The sequence below is a fragment of the Aspergillus flavus genome, chromosome 6 (genome assembly GCF_009017415.1).
Source record: "Aspergillus flavus chromosome 6, complete sequence".
Classification (NCBI taxonomy): domain Eukaryota; kingdom Fungi; phylum Ascomycota; class Eurotiomycetes; order Eurotiales; family Aspergillaceae; genus Aspergillus; species Aspergillus flavus.
In genome coordinates, this window is record NC_092410.1 from 147,558 (window position 1) to 168,208 (window position 20,651).

Sequence of the window (20,651 nt, forward strand, 5' to 3'; positions counted from 1 at the left end):
GAGGGTGTGATCCTCAGTTGTGTTGAATATGGCCTGTAATGCGCCACCATCTAGGAATCCAGGCGGAGGTCCTGTTCCTCTTTACACTCATAAACTACGTATTGGTGTCTGCATAGCAAATGCAAAGCATGTGAGTATTTAATGGATTTCGGAGGGCCACGAATAGGAAAGAACCATGCTTCGGTTGTCAACACACTAACACACCAGCCAGGTCTCTCGGTACTCCAAATGCATCTGCATTGCGCCTTGAGTGTTTCCTGGTAATAGCCAAGATTTAGATACATATATCCATTGACGTCTTGTATTACAGGCCTCAAAGCAACCGTCATGTATTCTCCATCATGTTTAACCAAAGCACCAGCACACCCGCCTGTGTTCCAAGCCCCTTTCCACCATAAACCGTGTCGGGTGCTATTCGATTCGATAAAAGAGCTTTCCATTCCGAAGGATGATCCGTTCAGCAGTCAACACATCCTGCTTGACCGTACTCCTCATTCCCCACGGCGCCCAACCATTCTGTGGCTCCGTAGGCAATAGCCTCATGAACCAAAAAGCTTCCTTCCTCAGCTCCATGCCAGTGAGTAACTCCCCGAGGACACCAAGCAGTATCGCCAACTCTTAAATGTCGGGGACTAGCCCCTTTATTGCAAACCCATCCTGATCCAGCGATGACGCGTAGCAGTTGTCCTTTTTCATGAGTGTGCCAATGAGTTCGTGCGGAAGGTGTAAACAAAACGTTGCCAATCCAGGTCTCATTGTCCGCGTGGCTGGCATCGATATATGCATCTCCAGTAAAGGTATCACCGAGAACTACCCTAGTTTCGTTTGCTGGGGAAGGGCGGGCGATTATAGCAACAGGTCCAGAGGAGGACGCAGTTTGAAGCAGGGGGACGACGGGTAGTAGATGATTGAGTAATCTCATTCTTTCCATGCGATGTTTGGAAGGCCGTCTGTACGATTATATTGTGTTTGAAGCAAACGCCTATCTGGAATGCAGATATTAAATATATACGGTAGCCGGTTGATGCCGTCATGAGTCCGAGTATAGCTCACGAGACTTTTGTAGATCTTTCATTCAGATGGAGATATGCCAAGGGTTTGTTGTACGTATGCATCCTTGGCAACATCTGCAAAGTATGATTGAATTTGAGTTTCATATAGGGACTTTGAGATAGGAACAGGAACAGAGCACGATGCTATTTCTGTATGATGTAACTCACTCCTCAACCTGCTGTATCTCCTCCAGTTTCTCTGGGGGTGATATAAACAAACTCATTCCAACATCCCAAGCGGTTGTAGTTGTACAGCCTTTCCCCATTTTCAAGAAGCACGCGAATGCGGAGAAGCTGCGTAGATAAGACGTATCGGAGACAAGAGAGTTAAATCCGTGTAATGCAGTTGTTGATGACATGTACTGTGAGATCGACATGGCCTCGACCCTGGATCAGACTCAAACCAGGAAGCACTAGGGCAAGATTATATCCTCAGTCACGGTGCCAAGCCTGTGTGGTTTAGTATTGTGTCGTACGGACTGCGCTGCCGACTCCCGAATTGACCAGTAGGGACAGGCATTTAGGCCACAGGTGACCCTATTCTCATACTGAGCCCCCCTTTTCATTCTTTTCTTTCTTCTCTGTTGCCTCGTTTCCATACATCATCATGTTGCCAAGACTTCCTGGTGTCAGCGACTGGCATTAGACGGGCCAAGGCGCCAAGTGTAAGCTAATTGCAGCTCGGCAGACAGATTGAGTAGAATCGATCATCACTTGACCTTGAGCTCAATATATCCATCGCATACTTATGTGCTCATTAGCCTTCTGCTCTTGCGCTTTATCGCCTGGCATGCATTAGCTCACCTGAAGTAGGTTTGTCCCGTCAGACAAAATATCGTTCGGCGTTGCCTCTCCTTTCTCGAAGAGATATTGTAGCTGGAGCAAAACGCTGTCTGGTGAGACGCCTGATGACCTTTTTGTCAACATACTTGTGAAATCGCCTATGAGTCTGAACGCGGGCGCATCGTTGGGCACCACACGACGAAAATCAAAAGAAGGGAGAATAGTAAAGCCGCCAGCTCCACTGACAGCATTCAGGCTGAACTGTATGGAGAAGCCCAAAACCCGGTTACAGAAGACATATCGTCCATGGAAGATGGTAGTTGCTTCCCTCTGAAAGTATAGAGGGCAGCCAAATCGGTGAGATCGAACTTTTAGAACGAACTTCCACCGCTGGGACGTTTCCTGTGGGCATGTACAGGAAGTTGGGTTGGTCTTTGCCACATGCCCAGACTGGATGCCTGACCGATAGTGGCGGTTGATGATCTGCTGTTGATCACAAAGTGATCGGAGCGTTGCGGGCGGCAGTGATCGTGGATTGGTGACGCCTGCTTGTTGGAAACTCTGAATGGCCTGAAAGATCTGCTGTTGCCCCTGTTCGATCCGAGTCAAGGTTGTAGAGATGTCGGCGGCGCCTGCCGCAATGGATTTCGAAACAGAAAGGGTCAGAGTTTCTTGGTCTTCCAGCCGTTTGGACAATGCCCTGTATGGATGGCGGTTGGTGAAACGCATTCTCTGAAACGTGAGTAGGAACGTACAGATTCAGGATCAGCAAGGCTGTATCCAGATTCTTCTGTAAATCGGACACAGTCCCTGTCAAGGAGATGAGAGTGCCCCGCTTAAACGGATACAGCGCCTTCCGAGCGTAGTACCAGTCGCTCTTCTTAATGACAGTTGTGGCATCACATCCGCGACATTTCGCGAGTGAGTGCGATAGGCCTTCTAGCTCAACCTGACAGTCTTTAATTCGCTGAGTGACGAGGTGAGCTTCGTCTGGCGGAGAGCTGAGGGGATCCCAGAGGCGCTTCAAAAGTGCCTCGAGCTGTTTGAGTGTCGAGGTAAGACCTTCTGCTTTTTGGACGAGAGCCTTGGTTTCGCTGTCAAATTGCTTGAAGGGGCCGTAGTAGGCAGCGAGGCCCTGACAGACGGTGATGCCGAGGGAGAGGACCCCGATAACACCTGCCCCGACGGAAAAGGGGTCAGTCATGTTGGAATGTGAGGGTGCATAGAGCTACTTGGGAGAAAGAGAGAGGGATCGATGGCGTTTTAAGCGCCGCGACTCCTGACGAGGCTGAGAAAGTGGCTGTGTTGGCGCCTATGGCTCTTATTGGCTAGGGCAGGCCATTGCGGTCAATCTGCAATAATTCATCTTCCGACATTCTTTGAATGCGTCTGCCGGCAGAATAGTTCAGTGATATACTATACTGAAGTCAAAGTTTACTTAAATTGCTTACTTAGCCTGCTTAATCTACTTAATCTGCTTAGTCTACCTTGTCCACCTGGAGCTTTGGTCTGCTTAGGCTATTTAATATCGCGCCTCCAGGTATATTGTCGTGAATAGGATTGTACTTCATGACATTTTTCGGCTCAGAAAACCTCCAAGGCTTCGGGGGATGGCAGGGTATTAGTGAATGAACGGGCCTTGGAGCTAGTAGAGATCATGCAGCCAATCAGATCAATCAAACACCCTTCTTGTTGTTGGTGGATGGGAATAATCATTCCACACGCTATTATTCTTCCTGTTATGATTTTTGGTATTGTGAAATATTCCTTTTGGATGGTCGAGGACAATCCTTCTTTGGGACTTCATTATCCATGAGTTTTAAAGCCTTGCGGAACTCTACAGGAGCGCCCACTATTCATTGCAAAGTTCTCTAATTTCGCCAAATTGGAAGCGCGGGAATTCTGCAGCGTCCCGTACACCAGGGATCCAGGAACGTAGATACATGAGCGCACGAAAGCCAAAGGGGAACATTTCGACACCGGGAGTTTCTGCTAAACGAATTGATTCAACTAATTTCAAACCAGGATGGAGGAGTTCCAGAGTCTTAGGATCATCCACACACGAATGGAACTCAGCGCCGGTACCGCTGATCGACTGTATTGGCTTCGTTCCATTCAGGGCCTGTAGAGTTATAGAATTGATACACTCAAAGAGTAGTTCTCCCCGGCGAAAGTTTTGACAGATCCGTTGCAACAGCCGCTTCACATTATTGTCCGGCAGATAGCACAGCAATCCCTCCATCACGACAAGGCGTGCTTGAATCACAATTCCCATAGCTTGATGCCTGGGCGAGATAGCGTCCTCTGTGGCCAGCAATGAGAAAGGATATATCTTTCATGTCCTTTCATCGCACCTTTCATTGAGACCCTCTTGGCTGAACCGATAATCCGTACTATCCTATGCCAGTCAAGGTTACGTATTAAGTTATACCGTTAACTTGAATATGGATCAAATGTGACGATTTTAATGGTAGTCTTCGCGGACTATTGTGTTAAGGACAGACCTAAGGGCCAACTTCAATCTCCACCCGAATGGTCCTGTGGTTTACGAACCAAAACCCACAATTCCCTCCATCTGAAGATATTTAACTCATACCTTCTGCTGTCGTTTCTTTGCTAATTCCAAGATGGCATCGCTTACGGTCAGGTCAGTAAGGCTTACACCAACACTTTTGTAAATGACGAATGCTCAGAAACAAAACGGTCTGTCTTTTCGACAGCCATCTTTGTCGTAGACACAGATGACATTTTATCACTCCTCAAAGCAAGGATTTCACCCAGCTCAACGACGTCCACTGGGTTCGTGCGACTTTTAGCAAAAGCTCACCAGAGTTCATGAGGGCAAAGTCTCGATCATCGACAAGAATCACACCATCATCCTTCCCAGTGAGCGGATCATATCCAGCATTAGGCTGAACAGCAAATCTCAACAACTCAAGATCCAACTCAATCATATCTGACTGCCAAGAGCCAATCGCGGAGATCAATGGGCGCCGACTTCCTTTATTGGCAACATCACTCGCCGGAAAAAGAGGTTTCTTGGACGGCGTAGCGCAGAAGATGTCACCGACATTTCGCAAGCTGACTTGCAGCTTCTGCTGGAAGTCCGGAGAATCGTTATCAATAAATCCAAAAGACCAATTGGCTTTCCATGAGCGGAGTTCTCGGCAGAGACTGTAGCAATCAAATGCTTGGCTTGGTCTCTGACAGGGCTGACGTAGGTAATGCTCCTCACTTCGGCGCCCCTTAGCGTGAGGATCAGTCGAGTGTGCCATAAAGCCTGCATGCCACTCCCGAAGATAATAATGTCGCCAACGTGTTTCCTCCATGAGAAGGGGATCATTACATTCATCGATGTGCGATAGCCGGTCACTTCCTAAGCCCTGATGAGGAGGATAAGGGCTCTTCAAGGCATCTGGAACACAGAGTAAATAGCCACGAGTGACGCCATTATCGACCGTCATGCGACCGGAAAGCCTCCCGAAATACCCCCATGAACTCGGTATGGTCTAGAGGGAATTCACCCAGAAGATATTATCTGAAACGCGCATGGAGGGGATTCGGGTCCAAGTGGAGCCTCTCGCGTGTTGGCCGAAAAGGGAAGGTTTCATTGCAGTAGTCGGACGCAGAGCCGACAGCGGATTCCGATATCTGCGGCAGTTTACTCATAGTACTTACAGCCCTGACTCTAAGGGCCCTCTATAGCTCATGGAACTTCATCTATCCTACATAGACGTCGTTTGTCCCACCACGGGCAGGCTGCCGGTCTGCCACGGACGGAAAGATGATGTTCTAGAGGATTTACGGAGAAGTGCACATGGGCACCATTGCATAGCTTGTCGGGAATTGGCTGTGTCGAGACGGTCGCGCGTGGACCAAAGCTTGGGGCCACGATCATAATGGTTTCGCGAGCCCGTAAGAGCAGATCAATGGCCTGGAGAGGGCATGCGGGAGGCAGCACAAACTCCCACTGACCAGGGCCTGCCCCGGCGTGGGACTGTTCCAACGCGATCCCCACAGTTGCTAATGCACGGACCACGGCCTCGATCAGATCCAAGTATGTCCGATCTTCTGGAGCCAAACAAACTCAACCCGATCATGCTTGGCGAGGAATGTATCCCAAACCGCGACGGACACTTCCATTGCTACAGAGCTACGTTTCCAAAAGGAAGGGGATCCCAATATGCAGACGAAATTAACGAGTATAAGTAATGGAGAAAAGACTAAGCCAAGAAATGGAAGGCAAAATAACGGGAAATACAATCAGGCAAGGCAGAGCATAAGGGGACAGCTAAGGCCTGAAGAATCTTCTCCATCTCTGGCCAGACGCATTGATTAGTTATAAGTACCGGGGAGTGGAGCTCTCCTTGGTACATTCTCGAAATGAACCCACTTCGTAGACAGCATCTTGAAGCTTCACTGGCCGTTATGCAGGAAGATCCCTGTCAATCAACCAAGGGGGAGCTTTGGACACGTATTCTTTACATAGTAATTTTCTATAGCCCTGATCATCGTTTAAGAGATATAAAACAAAGTGAGCAGCTTTCAGGTCATAAAGATGGCCGATGGTTTCACCCGTTCTTGTGACTAAAGACCCCGACTTCGCCTTAGAAAGAGGGAGGTTAATGATACCGCGCATCGTACTTGACTTAGCTATAGATGGATTAGCTAATATTGATGTTCTAGGGCTATGGTACTGCAAAGCTGTCACTAATACCAGCCGCATGGGTGCATCTCTAAGGAAGGTACAAGACTATATATTAGAAACCAAGATCAACGGGGTGCGTCTGCGTGATAGGTCCTTTAGGTTAGACGAGAGCAGCCAGGTCGCTCTTATATATCTCAAAGATATAGATGTGCCCCTTTGAGGAGCATCACCAATATATCTTATATGCTATAACATCAGAAATCACCAGATAAAAGAACGGGCTAACGATGTCCTTGTATTCACATCTCTCATCTAATCTGTCTAATCAATACGTTCAATGAACGCATGGTTAGGGAAGTTTGGAGTCTTGATTAGGTACATCCCTGCAGTACCGGGTGTTGGAATAACATCATGACAGATGTTGACATGATTCCAGAAGAGACCCTTGTATTCCCGGTTTTCCTGCCTTTCACGTAGAATCTGAACAATCGAACCAGGTGGGCATTGTCGATCAACATACCAATGGCCCTTGACGAACATATTACAGTTGACGCGCCACCTGGCAGTGTTGCCAGACGATGTGGTTGTCGTAATTTCTCTTCCACCAAACTGGGGGCAGATGTTATATTGTGGTGTAGGGCCGACCTCCGTCAACCGTTTAGCAACATCGCTACCGTCATGCTCATGCGAGGCAGTTCCACTTCCAACACTTGTCTCCTTTAGTGCGTCAAGTGCTTTCTGAAGCTCTGCTTTCTCAGCTTCCAGTTTAGTTTTTGCAACTTCCCATTCTTTAGCCTGGTTTGACTTCTCCTCTTCACACTTGTTTTTCATATCATTGGTGATATCAGCCTTCGTCCGTTCAAATTGAGCCTTTAATCTTTCGACAGCACTAGAAGTCTGGGTCTTGCACTTCTCCGCCGTCCTCCTTTCATATTCAACTTTCTCTATCCGAACGACTGCAGCCTTCTGCGCTTCACACTGAGCCTTTGATGTTTCAGCAACACTCACAGTCTCAGCGATCTTTTTGTCGCACTCGGCCTTCGCAGCGTGACCGAGGATAGCCTTCTCCTGTTCACATTGAGCCTTCGACGCTTCGACAGCGGCAGTAGCGTCATTGCATTTCTCGGTAATCTTCTTTTCGCATTCGACTTTCTCAGTTTGACTGAGCGCGGCCTTCTCCACTTCACATTTGGCTGCACCCTCCTCTTCACATTGAGCCTTAGCTGCCTCGACGGGCTTTTCACAGTCGCCCTCCGGTTCCGGCTCATCGACTATGCCGCCGGTTTTTTCGATCAACAAGAAGTTACTACCGGAGGCGGTGCTATAGCCCTGAGTCGTCACTAAAAAGCACTGGCCTCTGGGCGTCCATGACGTTGCCAAACAATCACTATCGACAGCACAGTGCTTAGCGCACTCACGGGCATCTACACCTTTGATTGGTGATTTATTAGATCCAGTGGCCCATTTTCCACAGGAGTACGTGAACTCGACCCCGTTGACAGATCCTTTGCCGGATGTGCTTCCCCCGGAGCAGCAGGTATCATAAGCTGTTCGGTGGTTGCCGCTGGACAAGGAAAAACAACCATTTCCACTTGCAGAGCCCAAGGGGGCCTGAGTAGCCCATGCTGCACCCGCAGACAGGATTGCAAAGAGGAAGGGTTGGCTAAACATCATGGTCCTCTTGCGCCTCACGAAAAGAGGTACTAATGGCTAAACCGAAATAAAAAGAATCAGATCTAGATATTGGGGTTTCAAGTGGGTGGGTGGAAATACCCAAGTGAGAATAGGGCGGAAAATATACGCCGATGGCTATTTGTTTCCAATATCGAATCCACAACAAATACGGGGTGTTATGGACTTACTTTTAGCACACAGCTTGCTGTATTAGTCGTAGCTGTGCAATAGTTTGCACGGCAGTGGGTCTAGTTGCCTAGGCCGCGTGTGTGTGATAGGTACATTCAAACTCAGATCTGCGGATCTTCTATGAACTGCTACCCTTTGAAATGCCAGCTGGCGCGAGGTTCAGCTGCTCCACAGTGCGCCTCGCGGGATAACTCCGATATGCACGGAGGAAAGACAGCTCTGAGGTCGAGCAAACAAGGCATTTTCCACTGACATATGGTTTGGGTGTGCCCTCCGAGTTACTCCTCTACACGTGGCCCGAAATATCACTCAGTAGTCCGGTAGCAGAATCGAATATGGGAAAAAATATTCCTGAAGTGGCTTCTGTATTCATCGATTAGGGAACAAGGGTCTGTTTCGCGTGGGAAACTAGGAAGCTGATCTCCACGTCGCATGGACCACCACAATCATGGACACAGCTAGAGCTCACGCGGGTACGTAGAAGAGACCGTCAATCAAACTATGTAGAGTGTTTTGAGCTCGTTCCAATGTGTTTTGGTGGGTTTTCTTGGGACCGACCAGGCGCAAAATAGGCCGACTCCCGTGTTAAGAAAATCAGGACTTTCCACGCGAATTGCACAAGGTTCAACTAGTCTACACTTTCTCGCTAGCAGCGTCGCTATTGGAAAAGTAAGCCGAGAGAAGAATCCCTCAGACCTTTCAGCCGTCGGTACTAGACGGTGCAGCATCTTCTGGCGGCGTTAGCTTCGGCATGCTCAGTCTTCAGCTTTCTTTTTTGGGCTACAGTGTTCCACCTTGGAAGCTAATCATGCAAGCTAGTCACCGAAGCGAGTTCAGCTCCCCCACAGCCAAGTGGAGCCATCCAGGATCATCGCGATCTCAGCCCCGAGATTCCCGGCGGTCGAATCAAGATCGGTTCACCGTGCCGTGGGGAAGTCTCTTGAAAGCTCTGGAATTCAGTTAGTGATAGTATTATACTGGTACTTGAGTGAGTAGAGGTGTGATATATCTTCGTGAGTGGCATATTATATTTAATGACGAAAAAACTTTAAGCGAGATCGTTCATCAACCAACCAAATTGGCTCGAAGCTGACGTGGATCTCTTGATCGATATTGTGAGATAGCAAGGTCAATGCCCCTAGTTCATCTGCATATCATTGCTGTTTATGGAATCTCGATGAATACACTGTCCTATCAACTCTCTTCCTCACTTCACAGTCCTACCCCGGATTCCACCGCACGACTAAAGTCTATCCTGAGATCTACAAGGATATAGCTCTCATGAATTCAAGCTCAGCTCGCCACATATCTTTTTTGCCCTTCCGTCGCGATGATCGTCGATTTTAAGTTCATGGCGACGACGCAAAGAGAGAAGATGGTCCATTTTGTGGATCTTGCAAAAGGCGTCTGCCATTCTGGACGGAGCCAGGTGCCAACACGTTGGAATCTCAATCTCTTCAGCTTCGCATTCAGCTTCGCAACATACGGCAGTGGCCAATGCGAATATAAATAACATTACCTCCCTGTCCTTTTATTCCCTACTTCGCACCACCATCCATTTCTCCTTCAAATCGGTCATCATGGTCAAAGCCAATGGCCTGTTGGCCCTCCTCGTTGGCATTTCTGCATACCATGTAGAAGCCCGAGGCTCCTCCCGTGGTAAAACCAAGTACACCCTCGATAATATCCTCCCTTTGGCAGACCCGAGCTCCGGCCTTGTTAAGTGTTGCCCGGAGGGAACCGAATTCGACGGCCAGGCCTGTGTCCTTGGTGTACCTAGCTGTCCGGAGGACTTCATTCGCAAGGATAACAAGTGTGTCTCGAAATTCAAGCCTATCTGCCCCGATGGAAGCGAATATGACGGCAACCTTTGTGTGTCTGATGGACTCCCCACTTGCCCGCCCCCTACCACCCTAAAGGGTAACTCGTGTGTGGCTGGACCACCAACCTGCCCTTCTGGCCTTGAGTACAACGGCAAGGTATGTCAATCGAAGCAACTCCCGGCGTGCCCTACAGACTACACCTTCAATGGCAAGACCTGTGTCAGTGTCAAGAAGCCTCAATGTCCTGAGGGACTGAAGCTTGGCGACGGGAAGTGTATCAGTGTCGGCTCTCCGGTCTGCCCTGCTGGCGCAGAGTACAACGAAAACCTTGGACTGTGTGCCTCTGTCGTTGAGCCTGGGTGCGATGAAGGAAGTCAACTCAAGAACGGCGAGTGCGTGTCTGATACTCCACCATCCTGTCCCGAGGGCGGCAATTTCAACCCTACCACAGCGAAATGTACCTCTGCCGAGAAACCGACCTGCCCTCCTGGCTCCGAACTGGATCTACACTCTCAGAAGTGTGTGCTTAGTGAGGAGGCTGACTGTCCTCCCGGTAGCGTCCTCTCTACTGATCTTGCTTCTGGTGTTGCCCGTTGCTGTCCTAATGGTATGGCTTGGAATGGTGACGTCTGTCTCTTCGAAAGTGATTCGAGCGGCAAATGCCCCCCTGGCCTCACTCAGGTGGGCAAGTACTGCCACAAGCAAGCTACCAAGATTCCCCAATGCCCTCCTGGCGCGAAGCTGGATGGTAGCCGCTGTGTTCTGACCGAGCTTCCTGAATGCCCTCCAGGTCACATCCTCGAAGGATCCACTTGTGTTATGATCGAGAAGCCGGAATGTCCCCCTGGTTTAACACTGTCCGGGGGCAACTGCATTTCGACCATTGAAATTAGCTGCCCGGCTGGAACCAGGTTCGAGAAGGGTGTTTGCACCAGCGTCACCCCACCCACCTGTGAGGACGGATTCGTTTTTGACGGCACTAACTGCGTCTCCACCACCCACATCCCCATTTGTCCTGAGGAGGGCCACACTTTAGACGGCGAGGAATGTCTCATTCCGCTCATGCCCACCTGCCCTGAAGATACAGCCTTCGATGGTACCCGTTGTGTTTCCACCATCTCTCCTTCCTGCCCGTCCGGCTCTGTCCACAATGGTCAGGGCGACTGTCTGACAACCTCCGTCCCTCAATGCCCTCCAGGATCTACTTTGCTTGGTGGTGGCTGCGTCGTTGGCGTTCCTGCCTGCCCCAAGGGCACAGTTTGGGACTCCAAGCAGTGCATCAGTCCCAAGGATCCCGAATGTCCCCCAGACCACAAGTGGAGCAACGGAAAGTGTCTCAACCTAGTTACCGTGGAATGTGAGCCCGGCTACGCCTTGGTCAATGGCGAATGTGTCTCCGACAGTAAGCCAGAGTGTGCCCCAGGAACCACTTTCAACGGTCAGGAATGTGTTGGTGACGTACCCAACTGTCCCGAGGGACTTGTCTTTGATGGGGAGGACTGTGCCCATCCCGAGGAACCTGCTTGTCCCGCTGGAATGAAGTTCAACGGCAAGAAGTGTGTAGCTGAGAAGCCGCCTTCTTGCCAGTCTGGCACCACCTTCGACAAGAAGACGAAGGAATGTGTGGCTGTTGAGCCCCCTCAGTGTCCCCCCGGTCAGGTCTTCAATGGCAAGAACTGTGCCCTGGCATCTGGTGACTGCATGAGCTTCGAGTACTGTCCTGTTATGGGCGGTCTTTCCAACGGCGGCCTTACTACCGGTGGCCCTTCTACCAGTGCCGAGGAATGTCCTGAAGGAACTGTGTATGATAAGTATACCGGCATGTGTGCTGATTGGTGAGCGTGGATGTGAGCTCTCTACTTTGTAAATGTGATGGAGAATAGTGCTAGGTAGAGCAAATGTTCTGTAATCAAGAGTGTTTTTAGCGTGCAGCATTGATCGTCAGAGTCCTTACCAGTATGATATATGTACTAGTGTATAGTATCCCTGCTTCTATACTACGAATCCAAGTCTGAGATACCGTAGTCTAATCAAGCCGAAATATTGTCATACCATTCACGTTAGCTTAATCATGAACCCCTCAGAGTCGTCAGTTGGGTGCGAATTAGAATACAACGTCATGTCAGTCGGTTATACATACAATTCGAACTAAAGTTTTAATGATTGCGCAGCGGAGCTAGCAATATACAGGACGGGTTTTCACCTTCTCGACTCTGATTGGCCAGCCTCTGCGCTCTGATTGGTCCATATTTAGTCTGTGCTTTGTTCATGTATCTGGCTTGTCATTGGTCCTCAATTCATCCGGGACATTATTGGCCGCTTGCCCGCTTACTAATTAGATAGTAATTGAAGGTCATGTGATTAGATCGCTGCGCACGTCTTTGGCAGGTCTTTGGCCTAGCACTAACTAGTAATACATGAGTGGTGTGCAGCCGACGGCCTCAGGCATCAGCACGTGCTTTGTACATCCCGGTCAATGATAAGTCAGCATCTCGGGGTCGGCCGACAAATTTCCGATGCTCTCGGAAGAACAGACCAAGGTTAGGAAGCATCAAAGAGTCACTCTAAGGGAGCCTCGAATCAAGTACTCCGCGCATGGCTGGTGCTCAGTTAACTATGGAGCCTCAGAAAACTCTGTTCATTTTTTTTAACAAGAGAGCTATACTCTGTTTTGAGCCTGGTCCTCTAGTCAAGGACTATCATATTATATATTTCACTAGTATGTTCAGCATCTCCGAAAAACCATACTATCAGTAAACAGTTCTATTTCCCTACAATTTATTTAGAAGACATAAGCGCCTAGAAGCCTTGATTTCACAACCGAGGGCTAAACATTGTCGACTTTCTCTCCAGGATCCTGAGCCTTCAAGTCATAATGCGGTGCCATTGGGAAATAAGGAAGTGACATTTCTTACGTACGGTATCTGGATAATTTGAATCGAATCCATGCCCGATGAATTTTCACTTCTTTTTACCACCAGACTGTAGTCTCCAGTGTGTCCCTGGGGTGTTTGCGGTGGGGAGAATTTCTTGTCATATTCGATCTAGAAAATGTCCAAGTCTTCTCAAACCTATGAATTGAATAGAGATTAAGACAAACTTTGTGATACACATGGATGATATTGTAGGGAACAGGTATCGTCAAACCTGAGATTGGCTCCTGCTCCACTATGTGCACAGCGCAACAGCTGGGCTGCACTGCACTAAAGAATTCATAGGATAAGGCAGATTAGCTCATCCTATCTGCTTATCATAGTAAATGCTTGAAGTATTCGGCTTCTTAGAAAATAGAATATAGATCATGCTTCAAATCTAGACACTTTGCCTGACTTGATATAAAAGTTTCTTCCAACTGCTCTGACATATAAACCAGGGAGGAAAGGCTGTAGAATATTCATACAGCTCAGGAGAGAGGCAAGCAATGGTCTAATCTCCTGATATAGTGCTCAGTAACCGTACACTAGGAGAGGGCCAAAGATCAGAGAGCCAGGTGGAGGGAGGTGGAGAGGTGGTGGGGCTTCGGGGGTCGCCATTTTGGGCTCTGATCCTATCGTTCATGAGCCAATGCATTTGTGGTGGTGATTTTGATGCAGGTAAAGAAGCCGGATGTTCTACGAGACGTAACGTTTCCGAGGTTATATGGTTTTGAGACGCCTACTTCGTTCTCTGGGCACGGAGGCCCATAGCGGCTACTCTGTAACAATGGTCCGGACGCGCGTTTTATAGTTCCTGGGCAGAAGTCAACTATGGTTGTAGCGGAAAACGGAGCAAATGAGAAAGGCAGGAGTGGAGGTCAAAACTTGGCATGTTTGATACCTGCTGGTATAGGGTGCTCACATGAGCTGTTGCTCGAAGTATCTTTGTAGCTTCCTTATTGATGAATGTTGTTCTCCTCTACTGCTTGTGCTTCGTAGCTGAAGTTGTGTCCGTAGGCCCTCATGCGAAGCATGACGCGAGACTAGAGCCAACAAGTGCTTTTGTGGGCGCCAAAACAAAATTACAAATAAGGTACACTTACTTCATTCTACTGGGCAGGGTTATATGGAACTAACGGGGTATGTGGTAGTAGTCCTTGACGTTAATCCGCCCTAAGACCCTAGGTGCTCTGTGCATAAACTTCTCGGGGCTTGGCCCTACCCCGCATTCCTGGGGTAGTGAGCCTGCAGCGATTGACTTACAATTCGTCATTCATTTGTGTATCTCTATACTAGGCGCTGGAATTTCGTGCGGGGTTCTTCTTATCAAGATCGTCAAGAAGGCCTAGACCTGGTCAATGTCTTGATTGACACTAAATGACTCGCGCTACTCAGCTCCACAGATTCGGTTATCTACCCCGTGGGGTAAACGGGGTCGAACCTAACATAGAGGGGTTACTCAGTAAGCTCTTTGTTCATGGCAGCTGTTATATCTCCTCAGCGCAGTATCAATGAGGAGATATAGCCGCTGAGCCGAGGGTACCTATGCAGGTCTTCAATACCATGGGGGAGGCGGGACTACTTCAAGCGCCGATCACCCACCAAAGCAAAGACACCTAAGGCTTGTTCATTTTTCTCTTTGACCCAAGATTCGCATAGGGCTCCTGTCCATCCTCTGCCAGAATGAACGAAAAAGATAATGCAGCAGAGGAGATCGAGGAGGCTGGTTCTAAACCACTTCAGGCCTTAGGTTTGGTCAATGGCGGAGACGCTGAGAGCGTTCAACAGTGGACGAATGAGGAGGAGAAAAAGCTGGTGTACGTATGTGACTTGCTGCTCTTGTTCATAGATGGACTAATAACTGCCCAGGCGAACCATTGACTGGCGCGTGTTCCCAATGCTATGCACCATCTTCGGGCTCTCCCTATTAGACCGCACAAACATATCGTCTGCATACATTGCCGGCCTCGGAACTGATATTCAACTTTCGCAAGGGTAGGTTATACTGATGCCCTACACAGTTGTTTGATCCTAACGTTCGAAGGCCACGATACAACATCGCCCTGCTTGTCTTTTTCATAGGTAGGCTCAACATGTCTTCATGGGGTGCTAAATAAGTCTAATCGACGTCAGGATATGGCTTATTCGAAATCCCATCGAACCTCGTCATCCGCCGCATCGGTGCCAGAGCATGGCTAAGCTTCCTGATTATATCATGGGGCGCTTGCGTCCTCGGGATGGGCTTCGTTCGAAGCTGGCAGTCTCTAACCGTGTGTCGTGCGTTGCTCGGGATCTTCGAGGCTGGACGTATGACTCTACTCCCAAGTGTGACCTACATAAGTTAACATGTGGCCAGTCTTCCCCGGTGCAGTCTTCATCATCGGATCGTGGTACCGACAGTATGAGACAGCTACTAGGATATCGCTTTTCTATATGGCGGCGCTGATTGCGTCTGGATTCGGGCCGATCCTCGCTTACGTATTTTCCTTGATTCGAGTAGGGGATGGAATATACGCCCAGGGCTGGCGGTGGATCTTTATCGTCGAGGGCATTGCGACCATTGTGGCTGGGATTGCTGCCGCGTTTTTTGTCGTGGAGTGTATGCTCTACCCTCACCGTGGAGCCCTCAACGAATTAAGGCTGACCTCATAAAGTTCCCGATAAAGCACGCTGGTTGACGGCCCGGCAGAAGCAGATTGCGATCGCTCGGCTATCCGTTGATAAACAGGAGAAAGAGTATAAACACCCTAGTTTTAGGGAGGCGATGGTGATGATCTGGGATTGGAAGGTTATCGTTTAGTAAGGCGCTCCCAGCCCTGACCCCCGCGCCTTGTTGGTATATACTCATTTGAAATAATGAACATAGTTCAATTCAGTACTTTATCGCCGCTTCAAGTGTCTATTCAATTGCCTACTTCAAGACCATCATTCTCCGAGAAGGGATGGGCTTCAGCTACGCTCTGTCCCAAATACTCTCCTCACCACCGTATGTATTCGCCGTAATAATGTCTCTGGTTATGGCCTGGCTGTCCGATAAGTATAAAATCCGCTGGGCTATTCTAGTGGTCCAATCGCTTTCCGCTGTCGTTGGGCTCCTCATCACACTTTACAGCGGACCACCAGGCGTTCGGTACTTTGGTCTATTCATCGCCGTGTTCGGGACACAGGCCAATATCCCTGGGACGCTGTCATATGGCCAAAGTCAGATTCCGACTGTGGAGAAACGTGGTGTTATCGCGGCAGCTATGATATCTGTGGGTGCTGCTGGGGGTATTGCGGGGTCCACGATTTTTAGGACGCAGGATGCGCCGGTGAGTGCCCTTTTGGCGCTTTACTCTTTTCCCAAATTGGCACTGATGTTGTTTTTGCAGAGGTACCTCCCTGGAATGTGGGCCACGATTGCGATGCAAATGCTGTATACCGTTGTGACGGTGATCTTTTCGTTTTACCTTAAGCGACAGAACCGCCTTGTGGACGAAAACAAGCGAGGTGACTTGGAGGGCGTGCCAGGGTTTCGATATGCTCCTTGAGATGGTCTGGATAATGTTATGAAGGAGTGAAAAGGTCAAAGAGAGCGAAACCCCGTGATACTCTTTTGGAGCCTCAAAGGTGCAGAGACTATTGAGGATTGAGGGTCTTTCAATCAAGGGAAGCTTGTTGTAGGCTATGGTCAAGCTATCAAGAAATAGATATAAGCCACAAAGGTTCTCGTCGGGAAAGTCAAAGCTATACATGGGACGCCTAAACTCTCTATATCTCTTTGCTATGGAAAGTATGGATACGCAACTGCCTCACGTTTCATGCTTAACAACGCTCAGCTTATCGCATGTCCTGTATGTTCACCTCCACGGTGTAATCTGACCGGTTCTTCCATATCAGATGGTCCTATCGTTTGCGTAGCCTCACACCCCGCCAAGGTGTCAGATTCTGGAGAGTGGCTCAGCGTGCCGTGCAGCGCCGGGAACCAGGGGATTGGTGCACCGCTGGGACATAGATACGATTAGCTCCGACGAAGCAACCTGAATGCATGCAGGCCGTAAGCTGAGCCCTTGTGGGACTAGTTTCATTACCTTTGCCGTTGGGCAAGGACTTCGTGTGGGAAGATCCTCTCCCAACGGCATAAGGTGTCAATTGATAGGTGTCGGTTGTCTGAGGCCATTGCATTCTTGGCAAGCCATTTCGCGGGTGCCGAGACTCGCTCGTAATTAGCCCCCAAGCCCTAAGACTGCCTTCGACTAATGATAGGAGAGAGTTATATTACCACGTTCCTTCCGCCAAGGATTTCTCACCATTGCCAAGGGTTTGTACGTCATGGATAGTTGGTCCTAATTGTGATTCCAAGAAGTACGAACTACTCTTTTGGTCTAAGTACGATTTAGCCGACAAGCCACTTCCCCAGGACGGCCACAATCGCACGTCCAATCCCCGCAAAGCATAGCGTGCTTCCCCATATCTTGGCCGTTCTTATGCCCTGGAGAAATTCAGTGGGCTCGGATTACCGCATTGATCAAGCCGAGAGCGCGGAGAGGGGGGTCAATACTACATTTAAATAACTTCTGATAGCTGCTCGCGACCTCGCATGGTCCCATTTTTCTGTCTAAAATTCGATTCGCGCCATTGCGCTGTGCTTGAACAACATGTTTGGGTTACCAAGGTTCTTCGGATTTAGAGGCAGAGCCTTGAACTTAGCCATTAGCTCCCTGGGCAGTCTTGATTTCTTGTACGGCGCCGGCTCTGTCGAATAATCTCCGGTCTCGCTACTGATAGGTGTCGCACACAGGCTTTTCGGATATGATCAGGGCGTCACCGGTGGTCTGCTGGACCTCCCGTCGTTCATCAAATACTTCCCCGATATCAATGACAAGGCTGAGGGCATCGACCAAGCTTTGAAATCGCAGCGCAGTTTGAACCAGGGTATTGCCGTCGCATCTTACAATTTGGGATGCTTTGTTGGCGCCATCTTGACTATCTTTATCGGAAATCCGCTCGGTCGACGAAAAACCATCTTTATCGGCTGTTGTACTATGGCGACTGGGGCTTTATTGCAATCAACCGCGTTTCATTTGCCACATTTTATTGTCGGTCGGATTATCACTGGTATCGGGAATGGTATGAACACAAGTACAGTGCCCACATGGCAGTCAGAGTCATCTAAAGCCCATGATCGTGGAAAATTGGTCATGATTGAAGGTATGCTTATCACGGGAGGCATTACACTCAGTTACTGGATCAATTACGGTGAGTTCCACCCACTTCACTGCCATACAACAGAAGAATTACTGATGACTGTTGGCTAGGATTTTCGTTTATCCCCAACAGTGAGGTGGCATGGCGCTTTCCCCTAGCCTTTCAGATTCTCTTCGCCGTAGTCATTTTCATCTCAATTATGAATCTGCCCGAGTCTCCGCGATGGCTAGTGATGCAGGGCCGCAATGATGAGGCATTGGAGATTCTCGAATACCTTAATGAGAAACCGCGTGACGACCCCTATATTATCAATGAGTTTAGATCTATTCAGGAGACCGTTAAGGAAATGTCCAAGGGTTCTTACCGAAGTTTGTTTGATATGAGCGAGTACCGAGAATTCCATCGCGTCGCACTCGCCTATGTCAATCAGATGTTCCAGCAAATTTCCGGAATTAATCTCATCACGTACTATGTGAGATATTCCCCGTGCTCCTGGTTTCACTACACAGTACTAACACGGTTTGCCAGGCTCCCTCTCTGTACGCCGAAATCGGTCTGGGCGAAGGCAATCTGCCAAAGTTGTTAGCCGCCTGCAACGGCACCGAATACCTCATGGCTGCATTTATCCCGATTTTCATTATCGAAAAGGCTGGACGTCGGCCACTCATGCTCTTTGGGGTACTTAGTCCACACCCTATCTATTTCTTGTAGCTTTGCCGCTGCTAACACAAATTGTTCCCAGGCCGCGGGCATGTCTATCTCCATGGCTGTCCTGGCGGGAACCAACTATCGGTTGACGCATCTCGGTGATAGCCAGGCCGGTATCGGACAGGCCGTGTTCCTCTTCGTCTTCAACACCTTCTTCGCCATCGGTTGGCTTGGAATGACCTGGTTATACCCGGCGGAGATCGTCCCACTGCGAATTCGTGCACCAACTAATGCACTGGCAACCAGGTAAGAGCATATAAGCATCATCCATACAGGCCCCAGGTTTAAGCCAGGCTAACGTATTTCCAGCGCAAACTGGATCTTCAACTTCATGGTCGTGATGATTACTCCGGTCTCATTCACCAATATCGGTTACAAGACCTATGTCATCTTCGCTGTCATGTAAGAACTCCATGTACCAGTAAGATTGATTTTTCGCTGACAAAACCAGAAACGCATTTATGTTCCCCTGCGTGTATTTCTTCTTCCCGGAAACCCGCTACCGTTCCCTGGAAGAGATGGACAACATCTTCAAGAAGTCCACGAACGTTTTCAACGCGGTGACCATCTCAATCAAAGAACCTTACCGCTACGACAAACACGGCCAGCTGAAGCCGGAGTACCTCGAGGAGGCCATCCGTCGCGAGAGCGTTACGGCCCCGGCCCCCGTCAAGCCCTTTGAGAGCGACGACAGTACCACTGAAGTCAAGGCTTGAGTGATGAGGAGGAGAGATATGTAATAGACGTCGAGTTGGTTGCATGTATATCACCTATACCCGGCGGCCCAATGTGATTTCCTTTGGGTTGCTTTTTTCCCAAGTCAGCTTTTAACACTCTGCTTTTTCTTTGTCCTTCCTTTGGTTGAATTCAGGTTACCAGAAGTCTACAGATTTCCCGCAATTATACTCGAAATCTAATGATATCCTGAGACTGATCATGGCGAACTTCCCACAGTAATACTGCTTCTTGCGAACCCGACTCTTTCCGTGGATATGTCTCCCTATTCATGGTGTATAGAACTTCACAGCCGCGGCGCCGACCAAGGAGTATCTGTGACGAGCCAAGTTCGTGATGGCGCAAACAAGCCTACTGCCAAGGGTGTAGCACTGATTCTCATCGGAAATATTAAATTTAACTGTAGCCACGCTGCAAGTCATATTCCTTCCCATCGCAGCCCCAGCCGGGTCCAGGGGCCATAGTGTCGGTTCTTAGAGCTGTTGTGTTTGTGGATGACTTGATTGGAGTCTCACTGAACGGTATAGATTAATGCTTGCCAGGATTAATGAGACAGAGTGTTCCGAATGGATAATCCAGTGCTCAGGCCCTATGGCGTTGGCCGTGCGGGACAAACAAAGCTACGGAGGCTTGGCGGTGCGGTCCGAGTGTTGGAGCCGACTTGGCATGACAAACAAAAAGAAATTGGAAAAAAAAGGGTTGATGAAAAAGGAAATAATGAGGTTGTACGATAGATAATATTGGAGCCTAGCAAGCATCCATGGCCTTACATCCGATATAACCGAACCATCGTACCGTTTTGTTCCGTCTCGTGTGGCCTGGGGCTCACAGTATAGTGGCTTATACGCTTACACCTACCTGGCGTCTGGCTTTATGACATCCCTGCAATATGCACTAGAGAATATGCGAGTCAGCGCATCTCGAGCCTTTCCATTAA

General features: G+C 49.1%; 8 protein-coding genes across 8 annotated transcripts; 3 read left to right on the forward strand and 5 right to left on the reverse strand.

Moving 5' to 3' along the window:
* Positions 1-457: 457 nt before the first annotated feature.
* F9C07_7890 (RmlC-like cupin domain-containing protein) lies at positions 458-922 on the reverse strand (the record flags this gene model as incomplete). Its single annotated transcript, XM_071511689.1, has 1 exon — positions 458-922. The coding sequence occupies one exon, from the start codon at positions 920-922 to the stop codon at positions 458-460; it is 465 nt and encodes a 154-aa protein (XP_071367602.1).
* A 925-nt stretch (positions 923-1,847) lies between these two features.
* On the reverse strand, positions 1,848-3,039 carry F9C07_7891 (uncharacterized protein; the record flags this gene model as incomplete). Its single annotated transcript, XM_071511690.1, has 2 exons — positions 1,848-2,535; positions 2,591-3,039. The coding sequence occupies 2 exons, from the start codon at positions 3,037-3,039 to the stop codon at positions 1,848-1,850; spliced, it is 1,137 nt and encodes a 378-aa protein (XP_071367603.1).
* Positions 3,040-3,687: 648 nt separating this feature from the next.
* F9C07_2285677 (uncharacterized protein) lies at positions 3,688-5,362 on the reverse strand (the record flags this gene model as incomplete). Its single annotated transcript, XM_071510774.1, has 2 exons — positions 4,613-5,362; positions 3,688-4,167 (listed from the first exon to the last, which is right to left on the reverse strand). Exons 1-2 carry the CDS (start codon positions 5,297-5,299, stop codon positions 3,688-3,690), a joined length of 1,167 nt encoding a protein of 388 aa, XP_071367604.1. The 5' UTR covers positions 5,300-5,362.
* Positions 5,363-6,160: 798 nt separating this feature from the next.
* On the reverse strand, positions 6,161-8,277 carry F9C07_2285678 (uncharacterized protein). The gene has a single exon (XM_041287022.2). The coding sequence runs from the start codon at positions 8,155-8,157 to the stop codon at positions 6,805-6,807; it is 1,353 nt and encodes a 450-aa protein (XP_041149735.2). The 5' UTR covers positions 8,158-8,277; the 3' UTR covers positions 6,161-6,804.
* A 1,040-nt stretch (positions 8,278-9,317) lies between these two features.
* On the forward strand, positions 9,318-12,297 carry F9C07_2285679 (uncharacterized protein). Its single transcript, XM_041287030.2, has one exon. It carries the CDS (start codon positions 9,927-9,929, stop codon positions 12,006-12,008), a length of 2,082 nt encoding a protein of 693 aa, XP_041149734.1. The 5' UTR covers positions 9,318-9,926; the 3' UTR covers positions 12,009-12,297.
* A 699-nt stretch (positions 12,298-12,996) lies between these two features.
* Positions 12,997-13,702, reverse strand: F9C07_7895 (uncharacterized protein; the record flags this gene model as incomplete). Its single annotated transcript, XM_071511691.1, has 3 exons — positions 12,997-13,026; positions 13,270-13,372; positions 13,629-13,702. 3 exons carry the CDS (start codon positions 13,700-13,702, stop codon positions 12,997-12,999), a joined length of 207 nt encoding a protein of 68 aa, XP_071367605.1.
* An 898-nt stretch (positions 13,703-14,600) lies between these two features.
* On the forward strand, positions 14,601-16,749 carry F9C07_1727783 (pantothenate transporter). The gene is made up of 8 exons (XM_041294370.2): positions 14,601-14,901; positions 14,954-15,079; positions 15,129-15,166; positions 15,218-15,391; positions 15,441-15,683; positions 15,739-15,883; positions 15,951-16,395; positions 16,456-16,749. Exons 1-8 carry the CDS (start codon positions 14,768-14,770, stop codon positions 16,612-16,614), a joined length of 1,464 nt encoding a protein of 487 aa, XP_041149733.1. The 5' UTR covers positions 14,601-14,767; the 3' UTR covers positions 16,615-16,749.
* A 972-nt stretch (positions 16,750-17,721) lies between these two features.
* On the forward strand, positions 17,722-19,695 carry F9C07_7897 (putative sugar transporter; the record flags this gene model as incomplete). The annotated part of the gene is made up of 7 exons (XM_041294369.1): positions 17,722-17,804; positions 17,865-18,322; positions 18,382-18,743; positions 18,800-18,949; positions 19,014-19,225; positions 19,289-19,381; positions 19,431-19,695. The coding sequence occupies 7 exons, from the start codon at positions 17,722-17,724 to the stop codon at positions 19,693-19,695; spliced, it is 1,623 nt and encodes a 540-aa protein (XP_041149732.1).
* Positions 19,696-20,651: the final 956 nt, after the last annotated feature.

Coding starts and splice junctions, on each gene's coding strand:
- F9C07_2285678 (XM_041287022.2), bottom strand. CDS start 8,157: ATGATGTTTAGCCAACCCTTCCTCTTTGCAATCCTGTCTGCGGGTGCA.
- F9C07_2285679 (XM_041287030.2), top strand. CDS start 9,927: ATGGTCAAAGCCAATGGCCTGTTGGCCCTCCTCGTTGGCATTTCTGCA.
- F9C07_1727783 (XM_041294370.2), top strand. CDS start 14,768: ATGAACGAAAAAGATAATGCAGCAGAGGAGATCGAGGAGGCTGGTTCT. Junction 15,392..15,440: donor CGGGATCTTCGAGGCTGGAC/GTATGACTCTAC, acceptor ACATGTGGCCAG/TCTTCCCCGGTGCAGTCTTC. Junction 16,396..16,455: donor TTAGGACGCAGGATGCGCCG/GTGAGTGCCCTT, acceptor TTGTTTTTGCAG/AGGTACCTCCCTGGAATGTG.